The 21,315-nt window shown below is 46.3% G+C and overlaps 1 protein-coding gene across 1 annotated transcript in view; it reads left to right on the forward strand.

The window, feature by feature from the left end:
• Window positions 1–21,315, forward strand: part of IGDCC3 (immunoglobulin superfamily DCC subclass member 3) — a 182,390-nt gene that overhangs the window by 147,950 nt on the left and 13,125 nt on the right. Inside the window, exons 8-9 of the mRNA XM_054042149.1 lie at window positions 12,924–13,171; window positions 13,622–13,786. Coding sequence (XP_053898124.1) covers window positions 12,924–13,171; window positions 13,622–13,786 — 413 coding nt within the window. The remainder of the gene's footprint in view (window positions 1–12,923; window positions 13,172–13,621; window positions 13,787–21,315) is intronic.

A 21,315-nucleotide genomic window follows, 5' to 3' on the forward strand; every position in this document is an offset into this window, starting at 1 on the left:
AGTCCAACTGCTTCCTAAATAGTTACAAACCCACAGGCTGGAATGGTTTCCCCAAAGATGGAAGGGGGAGTATAATGCATTGCTGGCAAATTCCGACACTTTTGTAGTCAATGCAATCGGCAAGAAAACATATCGCTACCCTGGCGAACGGGTGGGTCTTTTGGACGGTAGAGGTGAGCTCGCGCACTTTTCAAAATCACGCCTTTGAGGTTGGTAGATTGAAATATACCAGGAGAGGATGAGGCACGAAATAATAACAAAATTGCCACTATGAAAGGTTTATTGCTTTTCATCATTTGACCCAATAAGTGTTCAGTAGGTTCCAGGGGGTCATTTTCAGGCTAGAAATAAATCAGGTTCAGAGGTTTATTTAGCTAGGCGGCAATTGCCATAACAGCAAGTAACAAAGGCCAACGTCTACAGAGAAGGCAGGCTCTAAATATTGATTGTTCAGGAAGATTTTATTTACAAAATGGTAATTAAGGGGTTTCAATTATTCCACTGAAAAGGGCATCAGTACACCCCAGGGCTCAGGTGGCTTTTGCTATCTCAGTGACCTTAGCTTATGAACTGTCCCCCTTTAAACTCTGTTACCTTTATATGTTGAGCTCGTGTTGTCAGTATCCCTTGAATGACTTACTACCAGAGCGGTGTGGGTTAAACCCTCATCGGAGAAAATAATACACTAGAAATAAATGTAGAGAAAGTTTTGTTCCTTCTCTTTGTGCTGAATTCCAGTGCAATACACAGGCTATCATTCTAATAGATGTCAGTCCCCATCCACCTGCTCTTGTATTCGCTGTATTGTCAGCTTTTGGATATCAAATGCAAGCAATCTGCTTCTTGCTGTGGCTGAGTAGAATAACTGCCCCTTGCAGGGGAGTGAAATAGTTCAGTGGCTTGTTATGAAAACAAATAGGGGTTCATGGTCCCAGAAAATTCCCGCTGACGTGACTGAACTGCGTGCACAAATGTGGGGAACAATCAGGCCCGTGTGTTTCAAGTCTAGAGTGCAGTTGGAGAACTTCACTGATTACGGGTCGAGGGAGCTGCATGCTAAAGTGTATTTCAGTTCCCAGAAGCATGAAAAATAAGGAAGAACAAGAAGGTGGAGGGAGGGTAGGTGTTAAGCAGCTGCTCCTCACTTAAAGCTAATGTATGGGTTTGATTTTGTTTTGAAGGAATATGTAAAACCTGCTCTGCAACCTAATTGCCTCTGCGGCATGGGACGCAGAATCCCTCAAACAGAGCACAAAGCCAACAGTGAGGCATCATCATAACTCAGGCTTCTCTGCACTGAGCAGGGATCATTCATTGGGATCAGTGGTCATATCCCACAAGATGGATTTGCAGCAATTACAGGGCAGCTGACATTGATGGACCTCGGTCTTTCCCATCTCATGTGTCTCGATGATTATTTTGCTGCTGCTGTGATTTTTCTCAGTGGTCCGTTCCATCTAGCTGGCGTATTAATAACTTGCTGATTCCGTGTTATAACTCACTCTTGTGTTGGTTATGTATGGAAAACAAAACATTTGTAGAGGGGTCCCTTGTACAGCTCTGCGTGTTCTCCCGTTCCTCCTTTTATATCTTAATCCCGCCCCCAACACACACCCAGCCAGCACATACACACACACCCGAACAGACATAAGGACTGCCATACTGGGTCAGACCATGGTCCATCTTGCCCAGTGTCCCGTCTCCAAGAGTTACCTGTACCAGAGGTTCGGGAGAATGTACGGAACCCACCTTCTGGAAGTCACAGGTTTAGGGTTGCCCCAGCAAGAAGTTGCGTCCCTGACTATCTTGGATAATAGCCATTGATGGACTTATCCTCCATGAACTTTTTCAGTTCTTTTTTGAATCCAGTTATACTTTTGGTCATCACAACATCCCAGGCTAGCTGTGCAGTGTGTGAAAAAGTGCTTCCTCTTGTTTGTATAAAACCCGCTGCCATCAAACTATGTAATCAAGACAAACCTGTCATTGGCCATTATCTACTGTTTAGAGCAGGGAATCAGGAAGCCACTGCGGTGTCAGGTTCTCTGCTGGCATAAGAAGACACAACACCACAGAAGTGAACGGAATTGTACCTTCTGACATCAACAGAGAACCTGGCTCCTGAGTTCTGTTCCCAGCTCTGACACTGACTTCGGACAAGTCATTTAAACTCTCTGTGACACCCGTTTCCTATCTGTAAAATTAAGATAATCGTGCTACTCACCTCTGAAAATTGCTTTAAGATTAGTGCCAGGTATTGTTAGAGATGGATCTTAATTGCAACACGGGAGTGAAACTCCTTCAGACATTGGGAAAGCTCCGATCCCTACCCAAACTTTGCAGCTCAGACCCTTCTCTGTAAGAGGGACCAACTGAAACCAATGATCCAAGAGCCCTTGAACTCTGGGAAGTTTGGATTTGGGTTGGGATTTAGATCTGAACCGGCAGCTTGGACACCTGTAATTATTATTTTTATTTATATCTACATCCACAACAGTAAAATCCTAAAGAACCCAAAGGGCAGTTTGTGTACCATGAGTGTGTACGCATTGCATACCTGTGTGTACTTTGCGTGCACATGCAGCTGTGTGTATGCTTGTGAAAGAAAATACATTCAAAGTGAAGGTTAGACTGCTGGTGTGCTGAGACCACTGCCGGTCCTGCTGACCTGGATTGTCTCTTGTAGTTCCATGTATCCATCTATTGTTTCTCGTCTTAGACTGCAGGCCCTTTGGGGCAGGGATTGTCTCTTTGTTCTGTGTGTGTACAGCGCCTAACACAACAGGGTCCTGGTCCATGATAATACAAATAATAAATCATAATAATAATGAAATGGGCCTGGATTGAAACTAGATCACTTTTTAAGGCCTTGACTGTGGCTTCTGGAGTATGTGGGATGCAGCTTGCTATCTCCTCTGTGGCCAACCAGTTCTGCTGCCTGGGGCTAGGATATGGTGGAGCTGAAGCCCTGTCCCCTCGGCGTGTTGTGCACCCCCTAAGGAGTAGGCAGGAGCAGTCCCTGTTTCCCCCTGAAATAGACAGGAATCCTGCCTAACTCTTATGTGGGCGACCTGGGAACAGGGGAGTTCCATGCTCCCTCATCCCAGTGCCCAACCATATGACGATCAGGCAGAATCTGGACCTAAATCTGTAAGACATTCAGATACCCTGTTGATGAGCACAGGACAGCTAGATATGGAGCCTCTCTATCAGTATCTACCTACCTGCCTATTTTTAATGCATTGTGCTATCTGGGTACCACTTCTGTCCTCCATCTTACTCCAGTACTTTTGGAGAAATTGTGGTAGGTCTGAGCCAGGCTCCAATTGCAGGATTTAAAACCGATCCTGGCCAGCCAGAAAGAGGGTTACATCGTGTTCTATGAAGTGTGAATCCATAGAGCTTAAAGCCAGAAGAGACCATTCTGATCAGCTAGTTTGACTTCCTGCACAACACAGGCCAAAGCATTTCACCTAGTGGTTCCTGAATCAAGTCCATCATGTCTGGTTGAGCTAGAGCGCATTGTTTAGAAAGACATCCAACTCTGATGTAACGATTTCAAGTGATGGAGAATCCATCTCGTCCCTTGGGCAGTTCTTCCATTAATTACCCTCACTCTTAAAAACAAGCACCTTATTTCCACTCTGAATTTGTCTAGCTTCCAAATGTGGGACACTTTTGGAACGACGTCATCACACACCTCTCCAGGCAAAAGCTTTTTTCTAACCAGGCTGGCAAGTGGCCGGGAGACAGTTATTCATCTGTACAGTCGTCTCCGAGACAGACCATCACAAATACAGTCATGCTGGCCGTAGCATGTGGTAGGAAACTTTTTGAATGTGCAATTGTCGTTTACCTGAATGCTGACTGGTATATTCCTGCCATCAACAAAACTGAAAAGGCTCCCACAACTAGTCACACTCTAATCTCTGCGTTAGTTACATCGCATTTTCTCCTGATCAGGAGCGAGCCTCTTTTTTTGTGTGCACATGCTGATACCTTTCCAAGTAGGCCCCTCTTTTTCTTTGTGCCGCTGAATCAGTGAAGAGGTTTCCTTCACTTTGGAAAGCTGAGCTCTGGTCACTGGCCTAGACCTCTGACCCAAGTGAGATCAGTCATCTTGATTGCCTGTGAACCGAGAGACAGCTTGTGAATATGCTGCTTTTGAACGGCTGAGGCCTCCTGTTCCTCTCCACCCCCCACTTCAGATCGGCGTGGTGTGAATTGACAACAACCCCGCTCCCCACTTTTATCAATGCCTGTCAGTGCATTGTGCAAAAATTTGATTGAGCTCTCAGCTTAGTGGCCAGCAGAAAGCGTTCTGGCATCTCATATCGTCTGATGCGTTAATGTTGCCATCAGTCTGGCAGGAGCGGAAAAGTTTTCAAAGAGCAGATGTCCCAACGTGACAGATTTTCTGTTCACAGGGAGAAATAAAGGGCACTTGCATATTTCAGGCATTTCGAGCCAGAGCCACTCTGCTGCTGTGCGAAGGGGAGGGGGAGGTCACACAGCAGCTCGACATTTTGCTTTTGTTTGAGCTTCTTAATAAAAAAAAAACCCAACAACTTTGGGAAACAGGGCCAGATTCTGCCCCAAATGACGCCTGCTGCAGCCTCACTGATTTTGGTGGGGGTTCACAATGGGCAAAAGCAGGCAGAATTGGTCCCATAAATATTTAAGAGGCAAACTGGAGCTTACCAATGGCCTCTTCAAGGAGCAGAGCCTCATATCTGACTTGCTGCTAAGTAACCCCCCCTTAGAACGTAGGCATGATAGAGATTACCATGGTGTAGGCAGGGTGCTGGAACAATTTATGTAGTGGGGGTGCTGAGAGCCATTGAACCAAATTGTAAACCCTGGATATGATGGAACCACTTCAAGTCAGGGGGTGCTGCTGTACCCCCAGCACCCCTAGTTCCAGTACCCATGGTAGGTGCTTCCACTGAGGATATACAGGGGTCTTGATAGTCCATTTGTGATATCCGCAGGTCAGGTTGTGTTGTTTTTTTCAGCGTGAGTGTGTGAGAGAGAGAACGAGCCTTATTTTGAGGTTACTAGTTCCTTATATATTGTACCTTATGGAAAGCACAGCATTTTTCCCTAGGATAAGCACTCTGCCTGCTTCTCTGCCCTCAATTTCTACACCTCATTAAGGTTTTTGGGTGTTGCTGAAAATTTAATAATTGTATCGACCCACTGTCTGTGACCTAGTTCAAAGTAACACAACATCTGTGGCCTCTGTTGATCATTTTTAATGGCTATCTTTGGCCCTAATCATCTACCACTCACAAACTCACACTTATAAACCTCCAGGAAAGAAAAGTTTTAAAAAGTCTCTAAGGCAGAGGTTTTAGCTGCATGCTGTCTTCAGTGTTCACAGAATCTTCTTTCTTCAGCCACGACAGTCTGCTCTAGGAATGTGAGCTGCTGGTGTAAAATCTCACAAGCTATGACTCAGTGAGGAAGTTTAGTTATTTAATATGGCAGAATACAGTGATATCAGGGTCCTATTGGTAAGGCATATGGTGCCTGTGAAATATCACAGGGTATGCCTACCCAGAGCCTGATCGCTTAGCAACCCCAGGGACCTCTTGGGCTGGAAGTTCTAGCATCTGGACAACATGGTTTGGTTTAAAATGGCAGCTAATCACCTCACACTTTGCCCTCTGAAATGCTCTCTGAAAATACAGGAGAAAGGGTCAGGTATACAGTGGCTATCTTGCAGCAATTGAGTTGCCTGCCCTTTAACTCTGCTAGCATTCCACTAAGATAATCTGCCCGCAGACGTGTTGAGACAAGCCTCTTTCTAATATTGAAACAGCCAGAGGCAGATCAAATTTTAATGGAGATAATATAATTTCATCTGGACTGGCAACATGATGCTGGCTGGAGAGTAGGCTGTTTTCAACTGGGGGAAGGGAGATCTGGGTCAAAATCAAGGCACTGGTCCTATTCTTTAAGGCCCTCCATGGGTATCTTTCCATTCCTGACCCACCAGGACAGCTGCAGTCAAGAATGTTAATGCTGTTGGTGCCTGGGATGAGACTTTTGGTAGGAGGTGGTAGGGGGTAGACAGAGAGGTCCTGGAGGACTGTGGGTCTCTCTGCTGGAGATGATCCCAAGTCTTGCTCTGTTGCTGCGCAAAGGTCACCTTCTTATGCAAAAGCCTTCCTGCAATGACAGGAGTCAAAGAACAAATAAATATGGAAAACACCTCCAGGGAAGAGTACCTAAAGCTAGCCATGATGAACAGGATCCATTATGTGATTCAGATGTTATATGATTCTTATTCCTGTATGCTGCATCTAGGTACTAGAGAGATGGGTGCATTGTGAAAAACGTAGAGAGACAGTTCATGAACATGGAGGTAAATCAAATAACCCCTCCCAGCCCGCATTGAGGAGTGTCGGCAGACCATTCTTGGGCAAGTCTGCCGCAGCCCGAGCTGTACCTGTTCTGTGGCTAGAGGCAAACATCAATCCAGCACTTTTCGCCAGCGCTAAAGATAAAAGAAACAAATGTTTTTAATTTCAAATTCAACCTATGATTTGTGTTGCCATAGTGTTCAGATTCCACTCTGAGAACTGCTATTGCTCAACTTTTATTATATTGCTGTTCTTCTGTGACACATTCGAGACCACCAGCGTTGGACTTCGGCAGTAAAGAATTTCACCGGTAAAGAACAATAAGCCACCTGCTCTAATCTACAGAGCCTGTTTAGCATTACGACGGGTGGCCACAGACTGGACTTGAATTAGATGCAGTGCTCTGATCCCTTAGGCAGAATAGGCCCTCGTATTAAGAGTTGTAACTATGATCTTGGCTTGAGGTTGATCTGACCTTTTGGGGGCATTGCATGTGCGGTAAAGTGTGCATCCGAGGCTGGGGAATCTCCCGCTACCAGAGATCAGCAGGATCACCAAGCCCGACCATTTCTCGGTTATGATGCTCCACCCAGTTTCCCCCAGTAATGCAACTGCAGAAAGACCAAATCACAGTCTTCTGGAAGACAACCCCGAGTGTGGGTCCACTCAGGGCAGCTGAGGAGTCGAGGGAGAGGTGGAGAGTTTTGATCTCTTCCTGACAGCGTTGGTGCGACTTGTTTAGGTATCTGACACCTAGATACTGCGGGGATTGGTGAATTGGATATGAGTTGGAGGCTCTTTCACATGCCATCTGGTGCCAAGGTATAAATTAGAAACTGGCTGATTGAAGACCCTGGGATTAGATCAGCATCTACTTCTCTGGTGTCATGTGATTTCCTCAGCATGTTGCAACAGAGAGTTGGCTTTTTGTTTTCAGAAGGCTATATACATGTCGGAGAGCAGGGCATGAGGTACAGGTCTGGTTCAATAGGGGCTAGTTCCTAACATTTTCAGAGGCTCCCCACTACAGGAAGCTGTCAGAGAAGACATCCAAACCCCGGACCATCTAGTGAACCACTGCCCGCTAAGAGCCTTCTCTGGTGGGGCAGCTTTGATTCATTCCCTGTCACTGGAAGTCACAGAGTGGACGTCAGACTTGGACGTTGACCTTGAGTGCTTCTTTGCAAGTGGCCATATGAAAAAGGAAGGCTGGAGAGTCTGCTCCATAGATCTGAGCAGCCAGCCCAAGAATGAAATGAAAGGACAGTGAGGTGTGAACAGAGCCTGGGCACGTCTCCCTTCCCAACCCTGACTTCCCACTGTCTTCCACTGACTCTCTTCCTACATTTAAAATATATATTAAACACAGCTATAAGTCAGTGGAAGCTAAATGATTCCCATTGTTTCTGTGCAATCGGGAGGTTCCGCGCCCCCCTCTGCTTCAGAGCCAGCCTGGATAAGGCTGTTCCTAGGTACACAGATGCCCAGCGAATTCAGGAGAATAATCCCAGTATTGACGCTGCAGACGGAAGCGGCATTCCTGCTCCTTTCTCACATCATCTGTTTTATGCAAAGCTGCAAATACAGCTTTTGAATTGCATAATCCCGCCTTTCCACCATCTGTCCTTGTGGAAATCATCTCTTGTTGACACAGTTTAGCTACACGTTGGGTCTTCTTTCCCCCCTTTCCTTTCCCCTTTAATCAGCTATATTGAGCCTATGGCTATGAAGGGAGCTTATGGTTTGATTCACTGAAATCACCATATCAGCTGAAACCACCCCATTTCGTATTCCATTTACAATGTTTCCAAGGAAACAAAGGCCTAGGACATAAATAGATGGCTGTTAAACATTTGCTCATGTGCGCCAGTCCTGATGATTTGCAGGGCAGAAATATGAATGTTAAATCAACAGCAATAATGAATTTTAATACAGGCAGACCAATATTTTTGTTACAATTAAAAGAATCATTCATTATGATATACAATCAGGCAATGCTGGGTTATTTGTAATTTACATTTTCTGCTTACGGTTTTTCACTGACATAAACAATGTGCCTGATTCTGACCTTACTTAAAGTCATGTAATTTCATTGACTTCAGCAGAGTTACTCCAGATTTTCTCCAGCGTAACTGAGATCAGAATCATCCCCAGTGTTTCTTTATCTCTAACATTCACCCTAATGTTTTTTTTTTAATGCCATGATCTGGTAATAAATGAGGATTTGGTTAGACTTGGAGCATTTCTCACATACCAAAGGGTCTGTGTGTGTGTGTTTGTTTCTGGTTCAGGAATCGTTTATTGCATGCTGACTTTGACATATACTATGGTGAAGCACTGGAATGGGTTACCTAGGGAGGTGGTGGAATCTCCTTCCTTAGAAGTTTTTAAGATCAGGCTTGACAAAGCCCTGGCTGGGATGATTTAGTTGGGAATTGGTCTTGCTTTGAGCAGGGGGTTGGACTAAATGACCTCCTGAGGTCCCTTCCAACCCTGATATTCTATGATTCTATGTCACTGAAACCCTGAGACATTATGATCTAATGAAAGTTACTGCTAAGTTACAAGTGAGCCAACACACCACCCATTCAAAACCTGTCAAATGTGCTGAACAGAACTCAGGAAATCATCACGAGAACAACCAGGCCAATAAGCATAAATACAACGCAACATCTATGTGGCCACCACACTGTATAACTGTATCATGTGATACAGTGGTAAGCAGAGTTTACGTACAATAATGAATGAAAAATGTCCTCTGTGAAAATATACACCCAGCAGGATTTTGTCAGGTGATGAGAAACATCCAATAGAACATGGTAGGTTAAATGCCAGTTCAAGGGTTAGTAAAAACATTTCCAACCTTGTCCAGTCCTGGCTGATGTAAATGTACCGGTAACTTCCCGACATCAGTTAGGGACGGGGCTCAGGCACTGGGTTTAGCACCATGTCTGAGCTTTCCCAGAGTGAGGGGTTGGATCTGTGTGTTTGGTTAGGGCTCATCTCTAACAGAGACCTATGTAAGCTACATCCATGGTTTATCATTTGCCCTTGAATGTGAGATAGAAATGGTCTGAAGACATCATACACTGTACCTCTCCCACCAGATTGTTCTTCTCCCTTTCACTCCTTCCCAGTCAAGGCCCCAAGCTGTGGGAACCTTCCTCCCCGCCCAGAGAGGAGACTGGGACAGGACACTCTTCCAGATCCCTTCTGCACTTTTTTGGCTGGCCAGAGGAGTTTGCTGGAGTCATTCACCCACCAGGACCGAGCGCCAGCCTCCTAGTCAATTCCTTTTGCACTTGAACTCAGATCTTCATGTTAGTGCCTGACATCAGCCATGAAGATAACCCGTGGATGCTGTTCAGAGAGGTTTGGCTCTTTTACTAGCCTCTGGTGATCAGTATTTACAACGGCTAGCATGACATATTAATAAAGTGGGGGCCAGTCAGTGGGATTTCTAAGTGGATGGATATTCCCTTTAACTCTTCTTACATTCCTCCACACACAGGGCCGTGTTCTCCCCTTGATGAGTTCAAGTAACTCCATTTAAGGCTAATGGAAGGTAACCTTATATATAAGTATTTTAGTATTCTAGCTGTGGTCCAGAACACTACAATTTCCAGCAGAAATTACAATTCAACTACAATTTACAGCAGTGATTTGAACTATTACCATCTCTTATTTTTTAAAATAAGGGTTCCAGTATTTGCTCCCATACAATATATTGTCATGCTGAGCTTAGCAGAAATTTACATCTTCAGCGCAGGCGGAAAAAAAGCATCAACATCCCTCTTTTTAACACAATAGTAACTGGATTAACGCAGTTATAAATATATTTTGTTTGTAACCTCTTTGAGCTACTGCATCCAGGTTGTTAAAAGCAACTCCAGTTTATTCTAGCTTCAAAGGCTGCCTGCCAGTTCCTATTAGGTAGTAGAAAGAACATTGTAAGAGTACAGTGACCGAGGGTCTTTGAAGGTTGATGTATTGGATATTTACTTGTGATTTCTTGTAACCATTTGATCGCAGCGATTTTCATCTCTTTTTGTTCCAAGCTTGATTTTTGAGGAAATACGTAAGAACTTGAAAGACAAGAGCATGTATTGTCTGCCCCACTCTGTCCCGCTTTTGAGAGCTGAAAGTTATTAAAATGCTGTTTTCAGGGGTGGCTCCAGAGCCACATGCGGCTCTTCGGGGGTTAATATGCGGCTCCTTGTACAGGCACTGACTCCGGGGCTGGAGTTGTAGGCGTCAACTTTCAAATGTGCCGGGGGGTGCTCACCGCTCAACCCCTGGCTCTCCCACAGGCCCTGCCTCCACGCCACCCCTTCCCGCCCCCTCCCCTGAGCCTGACATGTCCTCGCTCCTCCCCCAGAGCCTCCTGCACGCCACGAAACACCTCATCAGGAGGTGCGGGGAGGGCGGGGGAGGCGCTGATTGGCAGGGCTGCCGGTGGGCGGGAGGCTTTGGGAGCGGGGCAGGGGGGAAGCTGACGTATTACTGCGGCTCTTTGGCAATGTACATTGGTAAATTCTGGCTCCTTCTCAGGCTGGCCACCCCGGCTGTTTTGAACAGTAAATAGCAAAATAGGCAGGTTGCTACTAACAAGTGTGTCCTCTTTTTTTTTTTTTTCTTTCTGAAATCGATAGTTGCTGGCTCTGTTTGTCTGAATCTGGGCAGCTGTTCCACCCCATTGGATATGAAATTGTCTCAGTTATAAATGGCCCTTGTCATAAAACCGTGCAGTTCTTGAAGCAGCAATTCACTTTAACTACCTGAGGTGTAAATGGAGTCTAATCCTTCTTATTACCACCTATCCAGTGAACAACCATCCTGTCACGCTGGCAGGACTGGGGCGCGAGCGTCAATGAACAGAGCCACCAGCATTTTAGAAATTTGAAGCATGACCGGGTTTTTTTCCCTTCTGAAATGATTGTGACTGAAAACAGCCCCCACCCCCATCCCTGCAATATGTTTGAAGAGCAGTTCCAACTATTGCAGTATGAAATCAGTGCTTTCAAACACGAGCGTCAGAAATGCACACGGAGGTTTTGTGAAAACCTGAGAACAGGCTCGCAGGCTTTGGATTTCGATTTGAAATGATCCGGTTTTTCAGCACACAAAGGCAAAGGATGAAGCTATAGCCCCGCAGGATAAGTGGGCTAATCCTAATGTTACCCTAAGACTGCTAGAATGTGCTATAATACAATTACAACATCACCAGAGGGCTTTCTGACGGGGATTGATTAGACTTGGCTTACATTTCACGTGCTTTGCCTTTGCAAGCCAGCTCATTGTTGGTAGCTATTATGATGATCCTTCCTAGCCAAGTTAACATGTGACTAGGCACAGGAACCAAGCAGGTTTAGGGCCCATCTCTGCAAGGCACCAAGCACCGTTAACAGCTGAAGTTGGCACCAGCTGAGCTCAGCACCTGTCTAGAGGCTCTTGCCTTCTTGTGGAATCAGGCTCTTCAGTGGGACTAAAATCTTACTGAAAATGGGGCTCAAAAGTCACGCCATCCCTGTGCTGTCTTGCATACTCACTCTGCTGAACTCGGATTGCTTCCCACCCTCATGACAATTTGTGATCATGAAGCACCGGTCTCATCTCTAGGCTGAAATAACAAATGACTGGCAAATATCTCAGGTGTAAAGAACTGTGCTGAAAGCAACTCAGCTGAGCTTGTGGGGAAGGGCAGACTGAGATTTTTAATTTAATTTAATTAATGGAGATATCCCATCTCCTAGAACTGGAAGGGACCTCGAAAGGTCATCGAGTCCAGCCCCCTGCCTTCACTAGCAGGACCAAGTACTGATTTTGCCCTAGATCCCCAAGTGGCCCCCTCAAGGATTGAACTCACAACCCTGGGTTTAGTAGGCCAGTGCTCAAACCACTGAGCTATCCCTCGGGCAGGTTCTAAGCAAGAAGATGAACATGGATCAGATGTGAGAATGCCACCTCGCTACTCTTCCTCGATATTCGCCTGTTTATACAGCTGAGGATTGCATTCTCCCTCTTAGCCCCACGGTATTGTACTGGGAGCCCATGTCCCACTGGCTTCCTCCGTGACCCCTAAGTCATTCTCAGAGTCACTGCTCAGTCTAGGACACAGTCGCCCATCCTGTAACTGCGACCTTTCTCCACAGCCCATGTTAGCAGCCTCTCGGGGCGTGCCTCTTCCCTTGTAACTTTAATTAGAGGCGACCACAATTTCTTCCGTTCAAGACACAGATATGGTTACAAAATCAGGATAATGTCTCCTCCTCTTCCTCTTCCTCCTCCCTGGGCTTTTCCTTTTCATGGAATCATCAACATGCAGATGCAGGGTTGGGAGCCTATTTATAGCTCCTGTTTGGCTCAGCAAGCAATGCCAAATGGGATTTATTTCAACGGTCCCTTGGTCAGTCTCAGCCGTTCGTGACGTCTTCTCAGACCCGTCCGGATGGACCTCGCTGTGGCGGGCGGGTAGGATTTTGAAGGGGCCAGATATTCCTAGGAAGGCACTCGGCTCAGAACATCTTGTTTTGTTTTGTCTGCCTGTATTTTTAGCACGCTCACAATCTACGGGATCAGTCAGGAGGATGAAGCCATCTACCAGTGCATCGCTGAGAACAGCGCCGGCTCCACCCAAGCCAGCGCCCGCCTGACGGTGCTGTGGGCGGATGGGTTGCCTGGCCCTCCGCAGAATGTGAAAGCCGAGACGGTCTCCGCAACCACTGTCCAGGTATCCTGGAGCGAACCTCTGCAGAACACCAAGGAGATCATCGGTTATGTGCTGCACATAAGGAAAGCTGCAGGTATGGGACCAAAACCTGATGCTCCTTCTCCCAGGCACTTGAATATTATGGTGATGAGGGACATGTAAATGACTAGATAGAGAGATGATCCGGTTATCTCATCCCTGTCATCTGCATCTCCCTGAGGATTAATCTTTGTGTGCAGGGCAGTGACTAGGAGATAAGAATAAGCAGAATATCAGAAAAGTGATACCAAGCCTTCCATGTAGCCTAATAGCTAAATATAAGGAACTGCGTTCTGGTATTTCCTCTAAGAGGGAAGGGAAAGTGAAGCTATATGGGCCCAGTCCAACTCCCACTGTGCGCAGAATCAGGCCCAGGCAAATGCAGTTCCGTGTTTTGATGCAAAACTACGACTTAGTAAACTGTCGCTGCAACATTTGTCCGTCCTGTCATTCCCTCTTAGGCAAACCTAATGGCTCTCTGCTTTCCCTTTCTTGTGCATTTCAGACCCCGTGGAGATGGAATACCAGGAGGCTGTTAGCAAAAGCACCTTCCAGCAGCTAGTGACCGATTTAGAGCCCTCGACCAGTTATAGCTTCTATATAAAGGCTTATACCTCCCGGGGTGCCAGCAAAGCCTCTGAAGTCATGGTGGTGAGCACGCTGGGAGAAGGTAAGGAGACCTAAAGCTTGCGAGATCTGGTGCTGGGAAACCTGCGGATAGCAACGCCATTTATCGAGCTGATAAATGTACTTGAATATTTTAGATCATGTCTTCATATTGTTCCCCCTTTTTCCTGCTCTGTATTGTGCTGTAGGATGTTACATAGAATTCAAGTGTCTCCTTATGACAAGGAGTTAATGGCCTTCCTTATTCTGGCAGTATTGTACTGGCAAATTACAAGCAGCTCACGCTCTATCTGACCCCCTATGCTACACAGCCTAACATTGTGTAATTGGAAGTTATTGAGGGTTTTTTTTTTTAAATGTAGCTGTTCCTCTGTTGGTTGTGTGACCTGTTGCAGGTGAAAGGCTCTTTATTGTTTATAATGTACCAAAGGAGAGTCTTTTCCAGCAAGTGGGGTATGTTTGTGGATTTTCTCTCTGTCTTTGTCCCCATCTAAATACACTGTAGAGACCTCTGCGATATTTTGTGCTGTGTAATGCCAGTGGCTTCCTCACACGGCCCTTTTGTTCCCATTTCTCCTTACCCAGGGGCAGTCTCCCTTCTCCGGGAAATGAATGAGTTCTTTTGATCACCTCAGTGGGGCCTGACTTTGGGCGGCCTTGTGCCTAGAATCCCCCCTCACCCCCCCAATTCTGTGTGCAGGTCTTGCGGGATGAGGCCCTAGCGATGAAGGAAGTAAAGGCTATTTGCCAGGTGGTGCTCTGGGTCTCAGTTTGGAGCTGGCGTGAGCTGGGGTAGCTGCTTTGAGGGGGAGCATGAGGTAGAATAAAACCAGCACACCTGCATAGAGGGGATCCACAGGTGATGTAGAGCGATTGGAGCTGCTCCTGTGCCACTCGCTTTCCTGGTTCCTGGCTCAGGGGGTGAGGCCGGGGAAAGGGTTGGGGCAAGGGTATCCCTACGCTGGCAGCCAGCTACACGAGAGTAGCGCTGAAGCCAATGGGAGTTGAATGCCCAGCCCATCTCAGGATCAGGCCAACGTTGCATTGTAACCTTAAACCACTTGTTTTAACAAAGACTAAAGCCCAGGTCCTCCAAGGTATTCAGGCGCTGAACTCGCATTGAGGCTCTGGGCCTAAACCCCTACGCATGAAACAAAGATCTCCGTGTTCCCCCGGAGACAAAATACTGTAGTAACGTGCGCACGGGCTCTGGTGTCTGCAGCCTGAAGAACACTGTAGTGTACTTTCTTTGGATGACACTGGTCCTCCTGAAGGCAGTTGATTAACAGCCCCACACAGGATGTCCTCGCTTTACCCACAGAACAAGAAGTTTCCTTCCCAGCCGCAAAGCCCTGACCTGGACTGACCGAATCTTTCAGTTCAGCCTCTGGGGCCTATTCGTACCTTGGCCTCTCTGTGGAGGTTGCCAGTTAGTGTCCCCAATGGGAAAGTGCTCTTTGTGATGGGAGACACTTGTCCACAGGAAACTGGACAGAAACCACCAAACCCTGTTTGACAGGCCACAGTCGTGAACTGCAATAGCTTTCAGTCACTGCCAATGTGCAGGAGCATGCAGTGTTTTCTGAAGGGGCAGTTCTCTGAGCATTTCATGGTTTATCCCAACGGCCTCTTCTTTTGCTGTGAGACAAATACATAGAAGGGGTGTGTTTTCCCTCAAGAAAGCACACAGATTATGAATTTGAAATTGAAATATCAATGATATGAGGAGAAAGGGCCTATTTCAGATATAGTTGAAATAGGGCCATTGACTTCAAGTTGGTGAATCAGATCGTGACGCGCCTTTCAGTGGATGTGAACATTTGCTGTAGTATTTAAGTAAAAGGGCTAATAAATCCTTGCAATGGGGCGGGCTGGGTAGATACCCTTCAAGGTTATTCACTCAGCATTCTGAAGTAAACCAGCCATCCTTTTCCTTTCAGCGTAGAGAGAGAGGGGGTGTAAACTTTAAATCCTTGACCCAAAGCTCTGAGTTCAGTAGCAGTAGCCAGCAGCCATGCATGCCTCATAAAACTTGGTGTTTTCTGGACAAGGTGGGGGCAGGCTGGGCAGGGCTTTTTCACATTATTCCCCTAAATCAGCACATGCACGTTTACGGATTTTGTATCAGGGTAATAAATTTCCGGGCTCTTTGAAGCTTGAAGGCATCATCGTCCAGACCTAATGTCTTTAAAAACAACATCGCCCCGTGTAACAAAGATTAACCACTAAGCTGCAATTTGTAATGGACAAGTAAGCCTGGCTAAATATCCCATTCTCCCTCCACTGAGTTTAATTCACGTTTCCCCCCCCCAATTGCTGCTGTTTAAAGGGGCTCTTGTCATCTAGTTGATCTGTAAGATGTTGTTCTAAAAGACTCTCCTAAGAACAGAAACGTTTTCGTGACTTATTTTAAGTTAAGTGAAACCAGGTTCGGTTTGTGTTTTGACAAGGAGAGACTTAGGATACGTCTGACGGTCATGGCCATGCTGCAGGTCTTTCACTGCAGTGTAGTGTAGACACATCTTTCAAACGTTAGATTCTGAGTTGCTCTGTTCCTGCGCTTGGTGGAGAAACAGAGGTGTGGGGCAGAGATGTCTTTAAGCCATCTTTGCAGACTCCAAATTCTAGTACGGCTGAGGGCCTGCTGTATTTTCCACTCTGCTTCCCACAACTGCCTTCTCGGGACAGCCAGTTACGTCTCCCCGACTCTGAGGATCGGACCTGGTTTTAGCACCACGTAGAACAGCTGCTGCTTTAAGTTTCCTCACTGACTTAGGGTCTTGAATGGACTTTACACCAGTGGAAAATTGTCATTGTGGAGCTCCCGTCTGCCACACCCAGCTGTTTTCTGTTCAAGGATAAAATATTCTATCTACAGGCTGAAAGGAGCTGCAAGAACAGAATCTGTGGCATCCCAGTTCCATGAAAACGTAGAGCACTAGATGTGGATGATCACTGAGTGTAAGACTGAAGCCAAGTTTATGTACCGTGGAACATGTTCATACGGATGCTTAGGTGGCTGTTTTGGTGAAATCTTATTGCCAGGAGAGGACCTATGCTGTCCAGGACTGTATGTGTCTGCAGAAGAAATGGGTGTGTTTGTCTATTAAAACTGACTAAAGTTACTGTGACAGGAAAAAAGATGTCGTTTCCCCTCCATACGATATTCCATGTGCAATGTCTTATCTGTTGCTGTCAAGTTTCCCCCAGGATGGCTCTGTCATCCTGACTCAGGGACAGAGGAACGGTGACACTTAGTGTCGCTGCTACTAGGAGACGTATTAGATGCACTCAGAATCCTCTGCTTTGGCACGTCTGTTGCCCGTTCCTCACACAGCGGCGGCTTGCCAAGCTTTATATCTTAAACAAAATAACAAGATGAATTTTGCCCTGGCTTACACTGCATCCAACCCCATTGTAAACCGTTGGGTCCAGTGCGTCAGGGCCAGATGTATCCCAGTAACTTCTGTATAGATGTGGCCATTGTAGTTCTTAGCCACAAGGTGAATGTCAGCACAATACAGAATTATTACCCGGTAGAGATTTTTCCAGGGTGTAATATGGTGAAGAAATTCAGCTCATTAAGAACAAGGCTACATAAGAGTATAGGGCTCTCTGCTTCTTGATGCAAACTGTGCTGAGACAGTTTACCAGAACATAAAACAGGGAGACACTACTTGCAGTGCAGAAGTGAGCTCTGCTTCCCCGGGAGGTTGTGGGTAAGGCCCCATGAAGAAGTCAGCCGGAGCTTTCTGAGAGTAAGCTGAGTTGGATTTGGCCCTTCGTTTGTAGACAAGAAAAGATCCCATAATAGGCGTTCTGGTGGCTGGCCCGAGGATGGGGATGTGGCTGCTGGGCAGTGACTTGGATTTATTTCAGATTTCGATGCCCATAAATGCACGTCTAACACACAAATGCTGGCAAATAGCAACAAGCCGTGTATATCTGCCTCCTTCAAACCCTTCCTCCAAACGGACTCCTCTCGTATTTTCTGTCACTATCTCAACTCGGGTGCTTTCTGCTTCTTTCTTTGCACCTGGTCATATTAAAAATGAAGAAGAAGAAGAAGGTAGCAAGGAGGGAAACCAAATAAACGATCTGCATCCTTGGTAAATATCTGGCATTAGAGAAGTCTTCCTCTCTGTTTTCCATTGTTCATGCTTCCTCCCTGTCTACACCACAACTGGTTCTCATTTCTCGTCATGTCTCTCTTGTTTGAATTCTAAGCTCCTCGGGGCAGGGACCTCATGTAAAGCTCTAGGCGTAGTAGTAGCACCATACTCAACAGTGTGTTGAGAAGTGGACAAGCAATCAATGCGATGGAGAGTGGGGTCTGATAACAAGGTGTGGGAGAGTCTGAGCTTCATTTTAATATAATGTTTGTTCGATCATTGGCAGAATTTCACATTTCAGCAGTTTAATGCTTCTCTTAGAGCTCTCCAGCCCAGTCCTGAGCTCCTGTAAGCCAGTTTTACATCTGCGTGACTCCACTTAGTTGGGTGGAGTGACTCCTAATTTGCACTAGCAGAAGTGAGGTGAAGATTGGGCCCGTTGTCTCAGGCTGTCTACAGGCAGGTGCAGGAAGACAGCAGCGCATTGGGCCATCTTTGGAAGGTTTTCTTCATAGTCTAGAATCTTTTTTTTTTTTATGAAAATTAAATTGCACCGGAACTGAAAGAGCCAGCACAGAAGCTGTTAGTTGTATTGTCAGGTACCATCTCAATCCAGTCACCGGAGGGAATAATTGACAGGCAGAAGGGGAAGAGATGGATTAGATCAGAGGTCCCCAACCTTTTCCGTGGGGCGGGCGCCAGACGACTAGCCACCAAGGACTGTGGCTGCCGGACAAGCAGTCGCCGAAATGCCGCCGTGAAGCGGCAACATCAGGAGGCGTCGCCGCCGAAATTTGTGAAGCGGCAACGTCGAGAGGTGTTGCCGCCGAAATTTGGCAGCATTTCAGCAGTAGCACTTCTTGACGTTGCCGCTTCTCCACGGCATTTCGACAGCTGCTTGTCCAGCAGCCAGTAGACAGGCGCACATGGATGCCCTGGCGGGCGCCATGGCAACCACAGGCACCACGTTGGGGACCCCAGGATTAGACACTGTAGGTACTTCAGTATAATATGAATTGGAAAGATGACACGGCACAAGCCTAGAAAGAGCGGAAGAGGCGAGGCCCGACTCTGAGACTATTGTAAAGTCTGAATAACTTCTTTGATTTCAGTGTATTCACTCTGGATTTATGGGCGTGTAGATGAGATCAGAATCTGTTCCAATAGTTGGGATTGCTGCTCAGCCTTCCGGTAACGAGATAAAGAGATGGCATATTACAGATGGGGAGAAACAGGTGCATGCCTTAGATGCAAACAATATGACTTTTAAAATCTCAAACTATATGTGCATCATAACCGTGTGTAAGCAGCACACACTCCTATTCTTGTCTTTTAATGCTTTTTAGGGTTTTCTCCAGGACTTTTTGACATTTCTCTAGGATGAAGACTGTTCCTTTAGTCATCTTCGGCTAAAGAGGACGCCAGGAAGAAAGTTGAAATGACCTGGGGAAAACTCCAAACAGCACGGAAGAGGAAAACAAGTATTCCATCCCTTAGTAAACTTGGGAGACTCCTTACATATATTAGATCTATTTTACCTCATATCTACTTCTGTGAAACACATATAAATGTGTGTGTACACGTGTATATATACACACATACCTCTATACTGCCATGATGTATACATTTATTTGTGTAATGAAATTATAAACAGCACATGCATTCTACAAGTGCATACATAAAATGAAAATGATATATTCCAAGTTTTAATGAATACTATATATTTCAAGCTTTGAAGGAGAGACGTTCTTGTGGTTTTTAGTAATTGTAAGGCTCTGAACCCGTAAAATAAAACCAACTCTTCACAAATTGGGGTGGCCAATGTTAATGTTTCTTTGTCCAACGGATAATAAAGGTATTTCTCCCCCCATTACCACATTTTCATTTATGAGTCAGGTAATGAGGCTTTAACAAAGGGCAGATTTTCTAGGGTGACCAGACAGCAAGTGTGAAAAATCGGGATGAGGGTGGGGGGTAATAGGTATCTATATAAGAAAAAGCCCCAAATATCGGGACTGTCCCTATAAAATCAGGACATCTGGTCACTCTACAGATTTTCAGACAGCCTGCCATTGAGCGTACCCACTTCTGCCCGCACAACCAGTGCACACTCGTTTTTGCAACGATCCTGCAGGTTTGTGTGGAGATCGGATTGCTGGGCTCCCACTGGAACCGAAACATGGCTGCTTGTATGCACAGATTTGGCAGATGCCTACTTCTGTGGTGCAATCACTTGCATGCTCAACATTGGAGTCCAGAGGGGGAGACTTTGCCCCGAGTGTGCCCACTGCTCTTCTGTTGAAACATGGCAGCTGGTTTCATTGTGTCTCCGACTCTTCGGCATACAGAGAATAGAAAGACACATGCTTCAACGAGCAGATCAGAAAGGGCAGTTTTTGCGCGTACCCCGGTGAGGCATGCACTGTAAATGCTGTGTAAGAACCTTGAGAGCTGGCGAGAGAGAACCTATGTACTGTAATATTACAATATTCAGAGGCTCACGGGCTTTGCCCAGCTGAAGCCTGCTATGGCAAAATGCCAGGAACTTGAGAATGACATCGAAATTGCACACACCTGAGCAAATGAAAAGCCTCTATGGATGCACCTCTGTGCACGTCGTGCCATTGAAAATGATCAGGCCCCTTTTATAAAAGGCATGGGCAGCAGCCTGACAAGCACTGTGGATAAGAACGTTTAGCACTAAATGCCAGATCCTAAATTCCCTCAACTTTAGAGAAATCTGGATCCAAATCCAGATCCAGGCTTTGCAGCTGGCCCTTATGCTTATAATGGTCTAAATGACGGACCTCTCCTAACTTCCTCAGCTTTCAGAGTTCATATGCTCAGGCCAGATACCGGGCTGTGGCTGAACTGAGCTTGCCGTAGCTTAGGGCTGTGCTATTTGTACATTTGTTGTCAGTGGCCCTCAGAGCCATTCCAAGTATTTCCAGCATGCAGGGTTGCACGGGTCCCTTGGTCCTGGGGGAGGGGATAGGCGTAGTAGCAGTGATGGCCACCCTGCATTACGAGTGGAGCCCTCTATGCAGGGTAGATCCTCCAGTGGCCAGACCAACTGGGGTTCCTGCTGAGTCGGTGCGAAACAGCTGCAATAGGGTGACCAGATGTCCCATTTTTAAAGGGACAGCCCCATTTCTGGGGACTTTTTCTTATATAGGCGCCTATTACCCCCCAACCCCCATCCCGTTTTTTCACAGTTGCTATCTGGTAACCCTAAGCTGCAATGAGGCTGAAATTCTGTACCCTAGTGTCCTTAGCTGTTAAGCTCTTTAAATACATCCTGTGCCTGACCAAGGTTTCTTAGTCTCTAAGGTGATTTCTGCAACACCTAGTCCTTGAGTGTTGTAGGGCAATTTAGAGATGTCCAGGCAGTTTCCCCGCCTTCCCACCCCGTCATTTCAGCTTTGTTCAGGTAGCACAAGGCCAAGCACCCCGTGCTGCC

This window comes from Malaclemys terrapin, chromosome 10 (genome assembly GCF_027887155.1).
Source record: "Malaclemys terrapin pileata isolate rMalTer1 chromosome 10, rMalTer1.hap1, whole genome shotgun sequence".
NCBI lineage: Eukaryota > Metazoa > Chordata > Testudines > Emydidae > Malaclemys > Malaclemys terrapin.